This window comes from Oncorhynchus keta, chromosome 2 (genome assembly GCF_023373465.1).
Source record: "Oncorhynchus keta strain PuntledgeMale-10-30-2019 chromosome 2, Oket_V2, whole genome shotgun sequence".
In the NCBI taxonomy this organism is placed as follows: Eukaryota; Metazoa; Chordata; class Actinopteri; order Salmoniformes; family Salmonidae; genus Oncorhynchus; species Oncorhynchus keta.
Window position 1 is genome coordinate 3,540,207 of NC_068422.1, and position 15,768 is coordinate 3,555,974.

Consider the following 15,768-nt stretch of genomic DNA (forward strand, 5'->3'; position numbering starts at 1 on the left):
CAAACTAAATTCTACAATACCTCTTTCGCCATTGGATTCTCTGTCGTCACGGAGCCTTGCCGCACCACCACGACTGGCCTGCCGACGAATACTCCATCCGCTGTGCCTTCAACCGGCCTCCGTCGGAGCAGACGCTCCTACTAGCCCCGGGCTACTAACATTAAACACTGTGTCGCCCGCGTGCTAGCATAGTGGCGGCTTCCCTGTTCCATCTACTGCTGCCCCCTGGACACTATGATCACTTGGCTACATAGCTGATGCATGCTGGACTGTCCATTAATCACGGTAATGCATTCTGTTTCTTTTATTTATTTATTTCTACTTCTTCTTCTTTTTTCTTTTTTATCTGTCGGCCCCAACCGTGAACTCAAGCTCTGTGTGTAGTTAATCCGACCCTCTCTGCCTAGTCATCTTCATTTTACCTGCTGTTGTTGTGTAAGCTGATTAGCTGTTGTTGTCTCACCTGTTGTTTTAGCTAACTCTCCCAATCAACACCTGTGATTATTTTATGCCTCGCTGTATGTCCCTCTCAAATGTCAATATGCCTTGTATACTGTTGTTCAGGTTAGTTATCATTGTTTTAGTTTACAATGGAGCCCCTAGTTCCACTCTTCATACCTCTGATACCTCCCACACATGCGGTGACCTCACCCATTACAACCAGCATGTCCAGAGATACAACCTTTCTTATCATCTCCAAGTGCCTGGGCTTACATTCGCTGTACCCGCACCCCACCATACCCCTGTCTGCACATTATGCCCTGAATATATTCTACCATGCCCAGAAATCTGCTCCTTTTATTCTTTGTCCCCAACGCTCGAGGCGACCAGTTTTGATAGCCTTCAGCCGCACCCTCAACCTACTCCTCCTCTATTCCGCGGGTGATGTGGAGGTAAACCCAGGCTCTGCATGTCCCCAGGCACCCTCATTTGTTGACTTCTGTGATCGAAAAAGCCTCTGTAAACATGGGCACCCTCATAGACATTATCCTGATCAACTGGCCCTCCAAATACACCTCCGCTGTCTTCAATTAGGATCTCAGCGATCACTGCCTCATTGCCTGTATCCGCTACGGGTCCGCGGTCAAACGACCACCCCTTATCACTGTCAAATGCTCCAAAAAACCCTTCTGCCCTGTATTCAGATTATTGCATGGTGTGCTTTTTCGGTAAAGCTTTTTTAAATCTGACACAGCGGTTGCATTAAGGAGAAGGGGATATAAAATTGTGGATTCTAAAATTGCCCTTCCAGTACATACACTAGATGACCAACAGTATATGAACACCTCCTCATCAAAACATTTCATTACAAAGTTGGTTCCCCCTTCGCTGCTACAGTATAACAACCTTCACTCTTCTGGGAAGGCTTTACACAAGATGTTGGAACATTGCTGAGGTAACTTGCTTCCATTCAGCCACAAGAGCATTAGTGAGGTCCTTCCCCAAACTGTAGAATGGCATTGCACACTGTAGCATTAAGATTTTCCTTCACTGGAACTAAGGGGCCTAGCCCGAACCATGAAAAACAGCCCCAGACCATTATTCCTCTTCTCCCAAACTTTACAGTTGGCACTATGCATTGGGGCAGGTAGCGTTCTCCTGGCATCCGCCAAACCCATATTCGTCCCTGGGACTGCCAGATTGTGAAGCGTGATTCATCACTCCAGAGATCGCGTTTCCACTGCTCCAGAGTCCAATGTCAACGAGCTTTACACCTCTCCAGCCAACGCTTGGCATTTCTCATGGTTATCTTAGGCTTGTGTGCGGCTGCTCGGCCATGGAAAGTCATTTCATGAAGTCATTTTCATTTCATGAATAGTTATTGTGGTGACGTTGCTGCCAGATGTTTGGAACTTGTAGTGAGTGTTGCAACCAAGGACAGATGATTTTTACATGCTTCAGCACTCGTCGGCCCCGTTCTGTGAACTTGTGTGTCATACCACATTGTGGCTGAGCCGTTGTTGCTCTTAGACGATTCCACTTCACAATAACAGCACTTACAGTTGACCAGGGCAGCTCTAGCAGGGCAGAAACTTGACAACCTGACTTGTTGGAAATGATGGTGCCACTTTGAAAGTCACTGAGCTCTTCAGTAAGACCATTCTACTGACAGTGTTTGTCTATGGAGATTGCATGGCTGTGTGCTCGATTTTATACACCTGTCAGCAACAGATGTGGCTGTAATAGCGAAGCCACTCATTTGAATGGGTGTCCACATTCTTTTGTATATATACTGTATAGTGTATCTACTAGGTAAGGTCATAGCTTCACCTCTGATATTATAAATATATACCCCACACAGAATGGTCTCATCTTTTAAAACCTGATCGGATCTGTGAAGACAGTGAGGTTAGTAAGTGTTTCAGCTGAAGAAAGGACAAGTGGTTGATGGATTGGGGTTAATAGTGGCTGGATCTGTGGCACTGGTTTCAAAGCTGAACCTGAGAAAAGTATACTTGTCCTTGGAGTGAGCACAGGCGTGGGCACAATCATGCATAACTCAAATCTGTCTGACACATAGAAATACTGTTTTCTTTTATATCACTCTAAAACTCTACATACCTATACTTACTGACTGTGCTTTCTTACTAACTCATTTGTGCTTTATTTCTGCATGTGTGTGTGTGTGTGTGTGTGTTTGTTTAAGGGCTTGTTGATGTAGACCAGTACTGATGGGAGGCAGGCAGCCAGTGAGTCTCGTCACAGATGCCTGCCAGCTCCTTTAGTACAAAACAAGCTGCTCACACTCCTTTCTCTCCCTCTCCTTTCTCTCCCTCTCATTTTTCTCCCTCTCCATCGCTCTCTCATTTTACCTCTCTCTCCTTTCTCTCCCTCTTTCTCTCATTCTCCATCTCTCTAATTTTCCCTCACTATTCTTTCTCTCCTTCTCCATCTCTCTCTCATTTTCCCTCAAAAATTTTAGACCTCCACAAGTCTGGTACGTCCTTGGGAGCAATTTCCAAATGCCTGAAGGTACCACGTGCATCTGTACAAACAATAGTATGCAAGTATAAACACCACGGTACCACGCAGCCGTCATACCGCTCAGGAAGGAGACTCGTTCTGTCTCCTAGAGATGAACGTACTTTGGTGCACAAAGTACAAATCAATCCCAGAACAACAGCAAATGACCTTGTGAAGATGCTGGAGGAAACAGGTACAACAGTATCTATATCCACAGTAAAACAAGTCCTATATTGACATAACCTGAAAGGCCACTCAGCAAGCAAGGAAAATTATGTGGATATATTGAAGCAAACCTTGCAAGCCGAAGAACACCATCCCAACCGTAAAGCATGGGGGTGGTAGCATCCTGTTGTAGGGGTGCTTTGCTGCAGGAGGGACTGGTTGATTTCACAAAATAAATGAGGGAGGAAAATTATGTGGATAGATTGAAGCAACATCTCAAGACATCAGTCAGGAAGTTAATGCTTGGTCGCAAATGGGTCTTCCAAATGGACAATGACCCCAAGCATACTTCCAAAGTTGTGGCAAAATGGCTTACTGACAACAAAGTCAAGGTATTGGAGTGGCCATCACAAAGCCCTGACCTCAATCCTATAGAACATTTGTGGACAGAACTGAAAAAACGTGTGCGGGCAAGGAGGCCTACAAACCTGATTCAGTTACGCCAGCTCTGTCAGGAGAAATGGGCCAACATTCAACCAACTTATTGTGGGAAGCTTGTGGAAGGCTTCCCGAAACGTTTGACCAAAGTTAATCAAATTAAAGGCAATGCTACCAAATACTAATTGAGTGTTTGTAAACTTCTGACCCACTGGGATAATGATGAAAGCAATAAAAGCTGAAATAAATCTTTCTCTCTACTATTATTCTGACATTTCACATTCTTAAAATAAAGTGGTGATCCTAACTGACCTAAGACAAGGAATTTTTACTTGGATTAAATGTCAGGAATTGTGAAAAACGGAGTTTAAATGTATTTGCTAAGTTGTATGTATACTTCATACTTCAACTGTACATACAGTGCCTTGCGAAAGTATTCGGCCCCCTTGAACTTTGCGACCTTTTGCCACATTTCAGGCTTCAAACATAAAGATATAAAACTGTATTTTTTATGAAGAATCAACAACAAGTGGGACACAATCATGAAGTGGAACGACATTTATTGGATATTTCAAACTTTTTTAACAAATCAAAAACTGAAAAATTGGGCATGCAAAATTATTCAGCCCCCTTAAGTTAATACTTTGTAGCGTCACCTTTTGCTGTGATTACAGCTGTAAGTCGCTTGGGGTATGTCTCTATCAGTTTTGCACATTGAGAGACAGACATTTTTTCCGATTCCTCCTTGCAAAACAGCTCAAGCTCAGTGAGGTTGGATGGAGAGCATTTGTGAACAGCAGTTTTCAGTTTTTTCCACAGATTCTCGATTGGATTCAGGTCTGGACTTTGACTTGGCCATTCTAACACCTGGATATGTTTATTTTTGAACCATTCCATTGTAGATTTTGCTTTATGTTTTGGATCATTGTCTTGTTACGTAAGCTTAACTTTCTGAACATTCGAGACGTGTAGTCCACTTGTCATTCCAATCTCCTTGCATTAGCGTAGCCTCTTCTGCAGCCTGTCAACTATGTGTCTGTCTATCCCTGTTCTCTCCTCTCTGCACAGATCATACAAACGCTCCACACCGCGTGGCCGCGGCCACCCTAATCTGGTGGTCCCAGCGCGCACGACCCACGTGGAGTTCCAGGTCTCCGGTAGCCTCTGGAACTGCCGATCTGCGGCCAACAAGGCAGAGTTCATCTCAGCCTATGCCTCCCTCCAGTCCCTCGACTTCTTGGCACTGACGGAAACATGGATCACCACAGATAACACTGCTACTCCTACTGCTCTCTCCTCGTCCGCCCACGTGTTCTCGCACACCCCGAGAGCTTCTGGTCAGCGGGGTGGTGGCACCGGGATCCTCATCTCTCCCAAGTGGTCATTCTCTCTTTCTCCCCTTACCCATCTGTCTATCGCCTCCTTTGAATTCCATGCTGTCACAGTTACCAGCCCTTTCAAGCTTAACATCCTTATCATTTATCGCCCTCCAGGTTCCTCGGAGAGTTCATCAATGAGCTTGATGCCTTGATAAGCTCCTTTCCTGAGGACGGCTCACCTCTCACAGTTCTGGGCGACTTTAACCTCCCCACGTCTACCTTTGACTCATTCCTCTCTGCCTCCTTCTTTCCACTCCTCTCCTCTTTTGACCTCACCCTCTCACCTTCCCCCTACTCACAAGGCAGGCAATACGCTTGACCTCATCTTTACTAGATGCTGTTCTTCCACTAACCTCATTGCAACTCCCCTCCAAGTCTCCGACCACTACCTTGTATCCTTTTCCCTCTCGCTCTCATCCAACACTTCCCACACTGCCCCTACTCGGATGGTATCGCGCCGTCCCAACCTTCGCTCTCTCTCCCCCGCTACTCTCTCCTCTTACATCCTATCATCTCTTCCCTCTGCTCAAACCTTCTCCAACCTATCTCCTGATTCTGCCTCCTCAACCCTCCTCTCCTCCCTTTCTGCATCCTTTGACTCTCTATGTCCCCTATCCTCCAGGCCGGCTCGGTCCTCCCCTCCCGCTCCGTGGCTCGACGACTCATTGCGAGCTCACAGAACAGGGCTCCGGGCAGCCGAGCGGAAATGGAGGAAAACTCGCCTCCCTGCGGACCTGGCATCCGTTCACTCCCTCCTCTCTACATTTTCCTCCTCTGTCTCTGCTGCAAAAGCCACTTTCTACCACTCTAAATTCCAAGCATCTGCCTCTAACCCTAGGAAGCTCTTTGCCACCTTCTCCTCCCTCCTGAATCCTCCACCCCCCCCCACCCCCTCCTCCCTCTCTGCAGATGACTTCGTCAACCATTTTGAAAAGAAGGTCGACGACATCCGGTCCTCGTTTGCTAAGTCAAACGACACCGCTGGTTCTGCTCACACTGCCCTACCCTGTGCTCTGACCTCTTTCTCCCCTCTCTCTCCAGATGAAATCTCGCGTCTTGTGACGGCCGGCCGCCCAACAACCTGCCCGCTTGACCCTATCCCCTCCTCTCTTCTCCAGACCATTTCCGGAGACCTTCTCCCTTACCTCACCTCGCTCATCAACTCATCCCTGACCGCTGGCTACGTCCCTTCCATCTTCAAGAGAGCGAGAGTTGCACCCCTTCTGAAAAAACCTACACTCGATCCCTCCGATGTCAACAACTACAGACCAGTATCCCTTCTCTCTTTTCTCTCCAAAACTCTTGAGCGTGCCGTCCTTGGCCAGCCCTACCGCTATCTCTCTCAGAATGACCTTCTTGATCCATATCAGTCAGGTTTCAAGACTAGAAAAACACAAGAAAGCTAACTCTCTCTCCTCTGCTCTCATCCTTCTAGACCTATCGGCTGCCTTCGATACTGTGAACCATCAGATCCTCCTCTCCACCCTCTCCGAGTTGGGCATCTCCGGCGCGGCCCACGCTTGGATTGCGTCCTACCTGACAGGTCGCTCCTACCAGGTGGCGTGGCGAGAATCTGTCTCCTCACCACGCGCTCTCACCACTGGTGTCCCCCAGGGCTCTGTTCTAGGCCCTCTCCTATTCTCGCTATACACCAAGTCACTTGGCTCTGTCATAACCTCACATGGTCTCTCCTATCATTGCTATGCAGACGACACACAATTAATCTTCTCCTTTCCCCTTCTGATGACCAGGTGGCGAATCCCATCTCTGCATGTCTGGCAGACATATCAGTGTGGATGACGGATCACCACCTCAAGCTGAACCTCGGCAAGACGGAGCTCCTCTTCCTCCCGGGGAAGGACTGCCCGTTCCATGATCTCGCCATCACGGTTGACAACTCCATTGTGTCCTCCTCCCAGAGCGCTAAGAACCTTGGCGTGATCCTGGACAACACCCTGTCGTTCTCAACTAACATCAAGGCGGTGGCCCGTTCCTGTAGGTTCATGCTCTACAACATCCGCAGAGTACGACCCTGCCTCACACAGGAAGCGGTGCAGGTCCTAATCCAGGCACTTGTCATCTCCCGTCTGGATTACTGCAACTCGCTGTTGGCTGGGCTCCCTGCCTGTGCCATTAAACCCCTACAACTCATCCAGAACGCCGCAGCCCGTCTGGTGTTCAACTTTCCCAAGTTCTCTCACGTCACCCCGCTCCTCCGCTCTCTCCACTGGCTTCCAGTTGAAGCTCGCATCCGCTACAAGACCATGGTGCTTGCCTACGGAGCTGTGAGGGGAACGGCACCTCAGTACCTCCAGGCTCTGATCAGGCCCTACACCCAAACAAGGGCACTGCGTTCATCCACCTCTGGCCTGCTCGCCTCCCTACCACTGAGGAAGTACAGTTCCCGCTCAGCCCAGTCAAAACTGTTCGCTGCTCTGGCCCCCAATGGTGGAACAAACTCCCTCACGACGCCAGGACAGCGGAGTCAATCACCACCTTCCGGAGACACCTGAAACCCCACCTCTTTAAGGAATACCTAGGATAGGATAAGTAATCCTTCTCACCCCCCCCCCCTAAAAGATTTAGATGCACTATTGTAAAGTGGCTGTTCCACTGGATGTCATAAGGTGTATGCACCAATTTGTAAGTCGCTCTGGATAAGAGCGTCTGCTAAATGACTTAAATGTAAATGTAAATGTTGTTGGAAGACAAATCTCCGTCCCAGTCTCAGGTCTTTTGCAGACTCCATCAGGTTTTCTTCCAGAATGGTCCTGTATTTGGCTCCATCCATCTTCCCATCAATTTTAACCATCTTCCCTGTCCCTGCTGAAGAAAAGCAGGCCCAAACCATGATGCTGCCACCACCATGTTTGACAGTGGGGATGGTGTGTTCAGGGTGATGAGCTGTGTTGCTTTTACGCCAAACACAACGTTTTGCATTGTTGCCAAAAAGTTCAATTTTGGTTTCATCTGACCAGAGCACCTTCTTCCACATGTTTGGTATGTCTCCCAGGTGGCTTGTGGCAAACTTTAAATGACACTTTTTATGGATATCTGTTGGCTTTCTTCTTGCCACTCTTCCATAAAGACCAGATGTGTGCAATATACGAATAATTGTTGTCCTATGAACAGAGTCTCCCACCTCAGTTGTAGATCTCTGCAGTTCATCCAGAGTGATCATGGGCCTCTTGGCTGCATCTCTGATCAGTCTTCTCCTTGTATGAGCTGAAAGTTTAGAGGGACGGCCAGGTCTTGGTAGATTTGCAGTGGTCTGATACTCCTTCCATTTCAATATTATCACTTGCACAGTGCTCCTTGGGATGTTTAAAGCTTGGGAAATCTTTTTGTATCCAAATCCGGCTTTAAACTTCTTCACAACAGTATCTCGGACCTGCCTGGTGTGTTCCTTGTTCTTCATGATGCTCTCTGCGCTTTTAACGGACCTCTGAGACTATTACAGTGCAGGTGCATTTATACGGAGACTTGATTACACACAGGTGGATTGTATTTATCATCATTAGTCATTTAGGTCAACATTGGATCATTCAGAGATCCTCACTGAACTTCTGGAGAGAGTTTGCTGCACTGAAAGTAAAGGGGCTGAATAATTTTGCACGCCCAATTTTTAAGTTTTTGAGTTGTTAAAAAAGTTTGAAATATCCAATAAATGTCGTTCCACTTCATGATTGTGTCCCACTTGTTGTTGATTTTTCACAAAAAAATACAGTTTTATATCTTTATGTTTGAAGCCTGAAATGTGGCAAAAGGTCGCAAAGTTCAAGGGGGCCGAATACTTTCGCAAGGCACTGTACACAGTACACTTTAAGAGTAGAGGTCGACCGTTATGATTTTTAAACGCCGATACCTATACTGATTATTTGAGGACAAAAAAAAGTTGATACCGATTAATCGGCCGGTTTTTTAAATGTATTTGTAATAATGACAATTACAACAATACTGAATGAACACTAATTTTAACTTAATATAATACATTAATAAAATCTATTTAGCCTCAAATAAATAATGAAACATTTGGTTTAAATAATGCAAAAACAAAGTGTTGGAGAAGAAAGTAAAAGTGCAATATGTGCCATGTAAGAAAGCTAATATGTGCCATGTAAGAAAGCTTTAATGTTCTCTTGGAACTACCCATCCCGGATCCGGGAGAATTGTCATCAACTGACAATAATTAGCATAACGCAACGGACACAAAATATTACTAGAAAATATTCATATTCATGAAATCACAAGTGAAATATAGTGAAACACAGCTTAGCCTTTTGTTAATCACCCTGTCATCTCAGATTTTTAAATTATGCTTTACAGCCAAAGCAAGACAAGCATTTGTGTAAATGTATCGATAACCTAGCATAGCATTATATACAGCTAACAGTCGGCAACTTGGTCACGAAAATCAGAAAAGCAACCAAATTAAATTGTTTATCTTTGATGAGCTTCGGATGTTTTCACTCACAAGACTCCCAGTTAGACAGCAAATGTTCATTTTATCCCATAAAGATTATTTTTATAGCCGAAATACCTCCTTTTGTTCTTCACGTTTGATTGAGAAATCCACCGGAAACTGCGGTCACGACAACGCCGAAAAATATTCCAAATTAGATCCATAATATCGACAGAAACATGGTAAACGTTTTTTATAATCAATCCTCAAGGTGTTTTTCAAATATCTATTCGATAATATATCAACTGGGCCAGTTGGCTTCCCAGTAGGAGCGAGAAGCACTTTGGGTGCCTTTATCTATTACACACAAATCACTCTGAGAGCCACCACCTGACCACTGACGCAATGTGGTCCTTCACGCTTATTTTTCAAAATAAAAGCCTGAAACTGTGTCTTGTGACACTAGACACATTAGGGAAGCAATAAAAAAAGGAATCTGGTTGATATCCCATTCAATGCTCAATAGGGATGCATAAGAACACAGAGGTTTCTAAATAAGAGACCCTTCCTGATTGGATTTTTCACGGGCTTTCGCCTGCAATATCAGTTCTGTTATACTCACAGACAATATTTTTACAGTTTTGGAAACGTTAGTGTTTTCTATCCTAAGCTGTCAATTATATGCATATTCTAGCATCTTGTCCTGACAAAATAGCCCGTTTACTTTAGGAACATTATTTTTCCAAAAATGAAAATAGTGCCCCCTAGTTTCAAGAGGTTCCTTGCTCAGAACATGAGAACATATGGAAGCTGGTGGTTCCTTTTAACGTGAGTCTTCAATATTCCCAGGTAAGAAGTTTTAGGTTGTAGTTATTATAGGAATTATAGGACTATTTCTCTCTACCATTTGTAGTTCATGTACCTTTGACTATTAGATGTTCTTATTGGCACTTTAGTATTGCCAGTGTAACAGTATAACTTCTGTACATCTCCTCGCTCTTACCTGGGCTCGAACCAAGAACACAACGACAACAGCCACCCTCGAAGCAGCGTTACCCATGCAGCGCAAGGGGAACAACTACTCCAAGTCTCAGAGCGAGTGAAGTTTGAAACGCTATTAGTGCACACCCCGCTAACTAGCTATCCATTTCAGATCACATCGCTACACCAGCCTAATCTCGGGAGTTGATAGGCTTGAAGTCATAAACAGCAGAGCTGCTGGCAAAATACTTGAAAGTGCTGTTTGAATGAATGCTTATGAGCCTGCTGGTGCCTACTATCGCTCAGTCAGACTGCTCCATCAAATCACAGACTTAATTATAACATAATAACACACAGAAATTGTCATGGCAGATTTCCTCCTCTTCCTCTGAAGAGGTGAAACAAGGATCGGACAAATACGCAGCGTGGTAGGTGTCCATGGTTTTTAATAAGGAAAACTAAACATGAACACAAATACAAAATAATAAAGTGAACTGGCAACGAAACAGTTCCGTGTGGCACAAACACAGACACAGGAAACAATCACCCACAAAATACCCAAAGAATATGGCTGCCTAAATATGGTTCCCAATCAGAGACAATGATAGACAGCTGCCTCTAATTGAGAACCAATTTGGGCAACCATAGACATACAATTTACCTAGACAGGAAACAGCCACATAAACATACAAACCCCTAGACAAGACAAACACATAAAATCCCCATATCACACCCTGACCTAATCAAAATAATAAAGAAAACAAAGATAACTAAGGCCAGGGCATGACAGAAATGCGAGCCTAAGGTCATTATTATGGTCGAATCTGGAAACTATCATCTCGAAAACAAGACGTTTATTCTTTCAGTGAAATACGGAACCGTTCCGCATTTTATCTAACGGGTGGCATCCATCAGTCTAAATATTCCTGTTACATTGCACAAACTTCAATGTTATGTCATAATTACGTAAAACTCTGGAAAGTTCGTTCGCAATGAGCCAGGCGTCCCAAACTGTTGCATATACACTGTGCAATGAACGCAAGAGAAGGGACAAATTTCACCTGGTTAATATTACCTGCGAACCTGGATTTCTTTTAGCTAAATATGCAGGTTAAAAAATATACACTTCTGTGTATTGATTTTAAGAAAGGCATTGGTGTTTATGGTCAGGTACACGTTGGAGCAACGACAGTCCTTTTTTTGCGAATGCGCACTGCATCGTTTATATGCAACGTAGGACACGCTAGATATACTAGTAATATCATCAACCATGTGTAGTTTTTAACTAGTGATTATGATTGATTAGGTTTAATGCTAGCTAGCACCTTACCTTGTTTTCTTACTGCATTTGCGTAACAGGCGGGCTCCTCGTGAGGCAGGTGGTTAGAGCGTTGGACTAGTTAACTGTAAGGTTGCAAGATTGAATACCTGAGCTGACAAGGTAAAAATCTGTCTTTCTGCCCCTGAACAAGGCAGTTAACCCACTGTTCCTAGGCCGTCATTGAAAATAAGAATGTGTTCTTAACTGACTTGCCTAGTTAAATAAAGATTAAATAAAGGTGTAAAAAAAGAATAATAAAATGTTTTAAAAACGGCAAAATCGTCGTCCAAAATACCCATTTCTGATTGTTATGAAAACTTGAAATCGGCCCTAATTAATCGGCCATTCCGATTAATCGGTCAACCTCTAATTAAGAGCACAGTGCTCTCGTCCTCTTGTCCTCTCTTATCAATTAAATGACTGTGGTCTATTAAAAGCAGCAGACATTGTCAGACTATTTCTCAGAAAACTGGGGTCGCTACTTATATACAATTGAATAATCAATTAATATGTAAAAGGGGCATTGAAAGAGAGAATCGTACAGCCGAGGGCTGCAGCCAGGGTTAACCATGTAGCTATAGCCAGAGACAGAGGAAAGCACTTCCCTTGATCCCTACACTACACTGTTTTATATTACAGGTACTGAGGACACTACCCTTGTTCTGACCTATCTAGCTAGGACAAAAGGACATGAATGTGTCTTAGTATCAAAGCAAATCATATTTTACAACAATGGATTTATATTTGAATATGTACAGTTAATTCACTCATCAGGTGAAAAGGGAACCGAACCCTAACCTTATCTATCGCAGGAAAACGTTGCACTGTGCGGGCGTGATACACTAATTCATGATAATGGTAATGAAGTAATCAGAGTACTTATGATGAAGTAGTTCATGATGAATGTCAGTGTATTATTATTGTTGACAGAGACAGACCAATGGTTGCCATTCTGACGTATTTTTACTCCTACTTTCCAGTGAGTCACTAACGCTACTAACAGTCACAGGAAATGCTAATTGTCCATTTCCTTATGTAACAATGATGATCAAGCCGTATATTTAACTCATGTAGACTTCTCTCACTGTCACATTAAGAGAGAGAGAGAGAGAGAGAGAGAGAGAGAGAGAGAGAGAGAAGAGAAGAAAGGAGCGAGAAACAAAATAAATAATTGAAACCACTCCCCCGGGACACTCCCTCTGGACACACCCACCCCCTGGACACACCCACCCCCTGGGACACTCCCTCTGGACACACCCACCCCCTGGACATACTCACCCCCTGGATACACCCACACCCTTGGCCACACCCATACTCCTGGACCCCCTCCCCCTCCCACCTGTTGGAGTGACACATCAGTGAGATCATGTTGAGTGATCAAGCCACCTGAAATGAGACCCTCGGGGTGACCGAATGAAGAAAGGAACAGACAGATGAGAGGGTCTTCTCCTTTTAGGGGCTCTGATCAGCTTCCAGGAGAAGGATAGGATGGGTGGGACGGCAGAGAGAGAGAGAGAGAGAGAGGGCGAGAGAGAGAGACAGAGAGAAATACCACTAAGTGTTCCATCACAGCAGCAAGATTTGTGACCTGTTGCCCCAAGAAAAGAGCAAACTAGAATGAGCAAACTAGAATGCTATTTGGCCCTAGTGGCAGAATAACTGACCACTGTGACTGACCCAAACTTAAGGAAAGCTTTGACTATAAACAGACTCAATGAGCATAACCTTGATATTGAGAAAGGCCGCCGTAGGCAGACCTGGCTCCCAAGAGAAGACAGGCTGTGCTCACTGCCCAGAAAATGAGGTGGAAACTGAGCTGCACTATGACCATATTAGAGACACATATTTCCCTCAGATTACACAGATCCACAAAGAATTTGAAAACAAACCCAATTTTGATAAACTTCCATATCTGCTGGGTGAAATACCACAGAGTGCCATCACAGCAGGAAGAAAAGGACAACCAGGCAAGAACAAACACCATTGTAAATACAACCTATATTCATGTTAATTTATTTTCCCTTTTTAACTTTAACTATTTCAACATCACTACAACACCGTATACAGACATAATATGACATTTGAAATGTCTTTATTCTTCTTTTGTGAGTGTAATGTTTACTGTTATTTTTTTTATTGATAATTTCACTTCTGTTCATTATCCATTTCACCTGCTTTGACAATGTTAACATATGCTTCCCATACCAATAAAGCCCTTAAATTGAATGTAATGTAATTGAAAGAGAAAACGAGAGAAAACGCCTTACCTTCACTAGAGGATCCAGACAGGTCCATGATGACGTACACCTTCCCCTCAGGCTCCAAGTCAATCTGGAAGAGAACAACACAACACAACAAACTGTCAGCCTTCATACTGGACTGAAACCATGTTATAGTATGGCAGCATGAAACCATATCAGTGACAGTACATTCACACACACACACACACACACGCGCACGCACACACACACACACACACGCACGCGCACGCGCACGCGCACACACACACACACCAGAGAAGGCTGGTGGGAGGAGCTATAGGAAGATGGACGGGCTCATTCTAAATGCCGGAATGGTATAAATGGAACAATATTAAACACATCAAACATATGGAAACTACATTGGACTCTGTTCCAGGAATTCCATTCCAGCCATTATGAGGATGTCCTCCCATATCTCCTCTCACCAGCCTCCACTGACAAACAGGCGCACACACACATACTGTACAGTATTGATTTGAGCAGCAGAGGAGAGGGATGCTTTTGCAGTAATGGCTCTCAGGAGCTAATGAAAACTTAATGGCTGCTTTATCAAAACAGGACCAGAGGAGGACATGGGATGGAAGTGCAGTGGCCTGGCTTATAAACGCAGTCCTGTAGACGTGTGTGTGTGTGTGTGTGTGTGTGTGTGTGTGTGTGTGTGTGTGTGTGTGTGTGTGTGTAGTAACACCATGTTATCAGGTTGCTGAATACTGCAGTACAAGACCAGGAGAGTCCTGAGTTACAGCTTTGTGGGCACATGGAGCATTTACATCCGTTCACCCATGGCACTCTAACCCCCCTGGGCATAGGCAGACGAGATTGAGCTCATGTACATGTGTTTGCTAGCTCGGCTCATAAGAGAGAGTGGGCAGGGATTGCGGCGGCTGGGGCTCAGAGTTTCTACCGGGAGCAGCCTCCCACAGCCAGTCCATAATCCCCCTCTGCACAGTACACATAGACACACACGCAGACACACACACAGGTACACACACACACATGTCTGCAGGACTGTGTTAAGTCAGGCCACTGCACTCACATCCATTTCCTCATCTCGCCCTGTTTTGATAAAGTACATCACCGCAGAGAGGACATGGGCTGTTTTGATAAAGCACTGCAGAGAGGACATGGGCTGTTTTGATAAAGCACTGCAGAGAGGACATGGTGTAAGAGTTTTCCTCCTCCTCGTCGCCTGAGGAGGAGAGGCGAGAAGGATCGGAGGACCAATGAGCAGCGTGGTAAGTGTCCATGGTTTTTTAATAACAGAAACTCAACACATGAACACACTACAAAACAATACATGTGGCAAAACCCGAAAACAGTCCTATCTGGTGCAGAGAACACAGAGCCAGGAAACAATCACCCACCAATCCCAACACAAAACAGGCTACCTAAATATGGTTCCCAATCAGAGACAATGACCAACACCTGCCTCTGATTGAGAACCATATCAGGCCAAACATAGAAATAGACAAACTAGACACACAACATAGAATGCCCACCCAGCTCATGTCCTGACCAACACTAAAACAAGGAAAACACACAAGAACTATGGTCAGAACGTGACAGCACAGTGACAGTACAGCCCCCCTCTGGGTGGGCATCTGTACGCGGCTCTGGCTCTGGCGCTGGACGTGGACCCCCCCCCCCCAAGATGCGGACTCCGACCGCACAACCTAAACCGAGAGAGAGTATAGAGGACATGGGCTGTTTTGATACAGCACTGCAGAGGACATGGGCTGTTTTGATAATTCACTGCAGAGAGGACATTGGCTGTTTTGATAAATCACTGCAGAGAGGACATGGGCTGTTTTAATACAGAACTGCACAGAGGACATGGGCTGTTTTGATACAGCACTG

General features: G+C 45.0%; 1 protein-coding gene across 4 annotated transcripts in view; it reads right to left on the reverse strand.

Moving 5' to 3' along the window:
- LOC118378942 (protein kinase C epsilon type) overlaps positions 1–15,768 on the reverse strand; it is a 302,141-nt gene that overhangs the window by 193,703 nt on the left and 92,670 nt on the right. For all 4 annotated transcript variants that reach the window (XR_008071101.1, XM_052470879.1, XM_052470873.1 and 1 more), the window contains one exon: positions 13,918–13,981. Coding sequence is in view for 3 of the 4 variants with exons in the window: in XM_052470879.1 (XP_052326839.1) it covers positions 13,918–13,981 (64 nt within the window). In the remaining variant the exon portion in view is untranslated. The remainder of the gene's footprint in view (positions 1–13,917; positions 13,982–15,768) is intronic.